This window comes from Triticum aestivum, chromosome 5A (assembly GCF_018294505.1).
Source record: "Triticum aestivum cultivar Chinese Spring chromosome 5A, IWGSC CS RefSeq v2.1, whole genome shotgun sequence".
Taxonomy (NCBI): domain Eukaryota; kingdom Viridiplantae; phylum Streptophyta; class Magnoliopsida; order Poales; family Poaceae; genus Triticum; species Triticum aestivum.
The window spans coordinates 487831239-487835917 of record NC_057806.1 but is presented as its reverse complement, the minus strand read 5'-3'; the positions used below and the strand labels follow the sequence as shown (position 1 = coordinate 487835917).

At 52.0% G+C, this 4679-nt stretch overlaps 1 protein-coding gene across 1 annotated transcript; it reads left to right on the top strand.

The window, feature by feature from the left end:
• Positions 1-587: 587 nt before the first annotated feature.
• LOC123104254 (uncharacterized) lies at positions 588-1987 on the top strand. The gene is made up of 2 exons (XM_044526034.1): positions 588-1025; positions 1260-1987. The coding sequence occupies exons 1-2, from the start codon at positions 709-711 to the stop codon at positions 1696-1698; spliced, it is 756 nt and encodes a 251-aa protein (XP_044381969.1). The 5' UTR covers positions 588-708; the 3' UTR covers positions 1699-1987.
• Positions 1988-4679: the final 2692 nt, after the last annotated feature.

Genomic DNA, 4679 nt, shown 5'->3' with positions numbered 1-4679 from the left:
ATGGGGATTCGAATCGTTCAAGAGGTTTCTTGAGAGAGATAATACGAAATTAAAGTTGATGACGCCAAAGTTTCCTCAACGTACACATATGCCTAAACCCTATCGACAAACGATATAACATGGACAAATTAGTACAAAGTCATGATTAACTCCCAAAACCACCCCCTCGCTCTAGGTTATCGACATGTTCAAACACTCCAACGGTTGTTTGTTGGTGTGCAAGTTTGAATCGTTCGAGAGGTTTCTTGAGAGAGATACTACCAAATGAAAGTTGATGACACCAAAGTTTCCCCGACGTACACGTACCCCTAAACCCCACTGACACACCATATAGCAAGGGCAAATTAGCACAAGGTCATGGTTAACCCACAGAACCATCCCTGATTCTAGGTTATCGACCGGTTCTTACACTCGAGCGGATGTTTGTTCGACACAAAAGTCCGAATAGTTCTAGAGGCATCTAGAAGGGGCTTGTGTACAACACACTTCCGGCAGTAGAGTGGTGCATTGGGTTGTGCTAGGCCGCAGAGGATCCTGGCGGTGGTGGGCGCCCATGCCGTGAGCCTACAAAGACCCCGCCTACCCAACTCCTCTCCTGTCGTTGCTCTTATCTTATCCCATTTCTTCCTCTTTCCTCTCCCTCTCTCTCTCTTACACAAGTTGCTGCTGAGTTGGTGCTGTCCTTGTTCCTGGACGGACACATCCGACATGTCGACGGCGGTGGCGCGGCCCTACGGCGGCGGCTTCCCCGGATCGGGGAGGGCCAAGGGGGACGAGCTGCTCGGCAAGAAGATGAGCGACGGGTTCTTCATCGAGGAGGAGGAGGAGGAGGAGGAGGAGGAGGCGGAGGAGGTGCTCACGGAGAGCTCCTCCATCGGCGCGCCGTCGCCGTCGAGCTCCTCCATCGGCGAGGACTCCTCGTCGGAGGTTGGCGGCGACGGGGAGGACGAGGAGGTGGAGAGCAAGCTCAAGGAGGAGCCCGGGCTCGGGTGCCTGGACGCCCTGGAGGACTCCTTGCCCATCAAGTGAGTCAGACGCTTCTCTGAATATGCTTCCTTTTGCTTGCCCAAAATGAGGAAAAAAAGAAGATCTTTTTTGGGGATTCTTCGATCCATTTGCAAAAGCGCGAGTAGTAGGAAATTCGTATGAGGTTTTTTAGAGATCACGAGTTGTCATCGGTTCCTCAGTTGCAATTGATTTTGATCTAGAGAGGAAGAGGAGCATGGAAATTGATCCTTCGTTTTCGTGTGATTTTGCAGGAACGGGCTGTCGAGCTTCTACGCCGGAAAGTCGAAGTCATTCACCAGCCTCGCGGAGGCGGCGGCGCGGGACGCCGTGAAGGAGCTCGCCAAGCCGGAGAACCCCTTCAACAAGCGCCGCCGCATCCTGGCCACCTGGTCCCGCCGCGCCTCCTGCAGCTCGCTGGCCACCGCCACCTACCTGCCCCCGCTCCTCGCCCCCGACCACGCCCTCCCCGAGGGGGAGGAAGGCGAGGAGGACGACGACTCCGACTCCGGCTCCGACGAGCAGCACCGCGGCAAGAACGGGTGGGAGGCACCGGCATTGCCGCCCCCGAGGCTGAGCGTGAACACCCAGATGGGCGCGGCGGCGGCGAGGAAGGGCGGCAGCTTCAGATCGCCGAGGTCCTACTCGCTCTCAGATCTTCGAAATGGCGGCGATGCGAGATACAACCAGTAGCTGCGAATTCGCAGCCATTGATCTGTCTTGTGTCCCGTAGATCTGTTACTACTACTTACTCCTTAATTATATATAAGCAAGTAATCGCAAGAGCATGTGTAAGTGTCTAAGCTAAATTCGTCGTGTTCTTGTATCCGTCAGTTGGATCCCGTTGACCTCGCTCACCCGACCCGATGTACGCAGACATGTATGAACTGCTCCGGCGAACTGAGTTCACCGAACTGATCCAACACCCCGGCCATCATTAACTAATGATGAACCGTCCTCAAGATAAGATTAGTTAGTTTAATGGCATTGCTCCCGATCCCTTTGTGTACAAACATATATACAATTTGTTGATCCAATTTGATTTGCTGGATAGGGGATCGCTCTCCGCCATGATTGCGCTACCACCAGGCAGGTCGGTAGGTCGCCCATGACCGGTGGTTGAGCTATGCCTCGCCTTGTGGGAGTATGAAATGGCTTGAAATGGGCACCAACGAGGAAGAATCAGACCCCTAATCAATCCCAAGAAGAGAGAAAGAAAGATGGCGCTTTTGCAGGTGGTAGTACTGGTAACTTTGTGCCTGGAAAGGCAGATCCGGGCATCCATTTGCACGCTTCTTTCCCCGGCAATCTGCGCGGTGCGTAGATCTGTCACCACGGCGACAGTTTCTCTTCCGTTTTTTCTAAGGAAAGTTGCGCCCCATGTTCGCGCCGAACGGGCGGCAAGAACAGGAACGGGTTACCACGTACATAAACAAAACAAACCGCTTGCTTTACCCCTAACACGACGTGGATCCATTGATTAATCTGGGGCTTGCTCCGCTTGTCTATTCTCTCTTGGCCTGGGAGAAGTTGGTGAAACGTAGTAGCAGTAGTAGTAATAAATCGAGTAAATCATGGATCGCAATCACGGCGACAATGTCCCGTTTGGCATCCGAAGCTTTTAACCTTGCTCTCGCATTGTTTTCATACAGCAGCGTCGGTGCGTCGCACGAGCTGGGCTTGTCTTGTGATGGCTCGCCTCAACCATTCTTTTCTCCGGGATTTTGATCTCTCCCGGCGACAAGTCTCGCATTGTTTGTGTCACTGTGTGTGATGTGGAGGCCTACGCTGGTACTGCGGCGAGGCAGTTGTAGTAATCGATGCGTTAATGCTGATGGTCTCAGGCGTGATTAGATTAGATAATGGATAAGTTAGGTGCGGGGGTGGGAGAAGGGGATAGGACATGATATGATGACTGGGCATGTGCGATGTGATCTTATCCTGTTGCGGCGGATGGGCGTCGGGGAAAAATATGCCGTGCTGGTACGGTTTCATGAGAAGCTTTTCGTTTCTTCCTTGCAGTCTAGGCGTTGCTTGGAGGCTTCAATGCCTTTGGTGGTTGGGTTGGCGCTGCTCTCTGCTCTGCTGCCTCTGTCTCTCCAACCAAAGCCCACCTCCAGCGCCCACAAGTACTAGCTGGCTTGTTTTCGTTTCTTTTGGGATCAAGAGATAAGATGTTTTCGTTTGACAAGTGCCTCAGCTGAATAGGCTGTGCTGTGGCAAGAGACTGAAGGAGGATATGGAGTCTCCATGAATCTTTCTGATTTTTACCCTAGTTATTTCTATTATTTTTTGGGTTCTTCCCACGGGGCCAAAATTTTGGCGACACCGAAACAAAATTGCATTTCTACTACTAACGGAGAGTTTGTGGTCATCGTGATGGTTCAACACTCTTCTCCTTACTAAGATCCCATCTCTCTTGTGCGCACGGTGGCAATCTCGCAAAACTCGAAAGCGCATGACTCGCCATCGTATCTTAGACGGTTAGGAAAGCAAATGATAGGTGCCCCTTTCTACTCCTCGTCCCCAATGTCCTGCGTGCCTCCTCCTCAGCTGATGGTTGTTGTCCGCCGACACCTTCATCACCACCCCATACAACACGCCCTTCATCCGCGGCCTCGGTGTTGGCGCCAACATTATTGTGGTCATCGTAGAGCTACCCGTTCCCCTTCGAGGACACCCTGGAGAGCACGGACGATCTGTCATCCTAAACTTCATCACTGCAGTGCGCACGCTCTGTCCGACATTCTCCAATCCTCATCCCCCACATTCCTCCGTGATACATATCCTCCTCTTTTCAATCCCCGTCTCTTTGTGAGCGCCACCTCCCATCGCCGGCGCTCTTGTCCACCCAATCCCCTTCTCGTCAGCTTGCTCATGGACGTTCCTCCCTCTCGTCAACCTCACCGAACTGTCTTTCACAACTCCACTCCATCCACTAGCACCACCTCCCCAACTTGCTGATTCCGGCAACCTCTATCCCATCGTCCTCGCGTGATATAAGGAGGGACACCGACAACAAGGAGGAGGCCTGGGGACCCAGATTAGGGAGTGGCAAACTGGTGAATATAAGAAATAGAGGGAACATATGACAAAAATCCTATCAAGGAAGATATTGAAGCTCCTGTTAGTGACGATTTCATTGTGTACTTCATGGATGATACTCACATTTCCATTTGAGAAGCTTATGAATCTCTAGATGTTGACTACTAGAAGGAAAAGGTCCGTAGTGAGATGAATTCCATCATGGCCAAAGAAAACATAGGAGATAACAGGTCATCTCTATGGTTGTAAACCAGTGGATGTAAGAGCATGTATAACCGGACTTGCCAAATCCGCCAACCTAAACGTCCACGGATGCGCCCAGACGCACCCGCGGACAGCACCGGACGACCCCACATGGGCTGCCGGGCAGCCACGCACCTCAAATTCAAACCCTCAAATCCATGCATGTGGATCATGTAGCAAAAATTATCACAATTCAACAGTTCGAGAAATGCAACAAAGCAAAATAAATCATGGTTCAACAATCCAGACAAGGCAAAATGAAATTCAAGTCCGAGCGTGACAGATCACTCGCCGGACACCGGTCGTGTCACCTGCTTTGCCGCGTCCATCCCCGTTGTGTGCTCTACCTCCATCTATGTCGTCTGCTATACTATTGCCATTGCCGC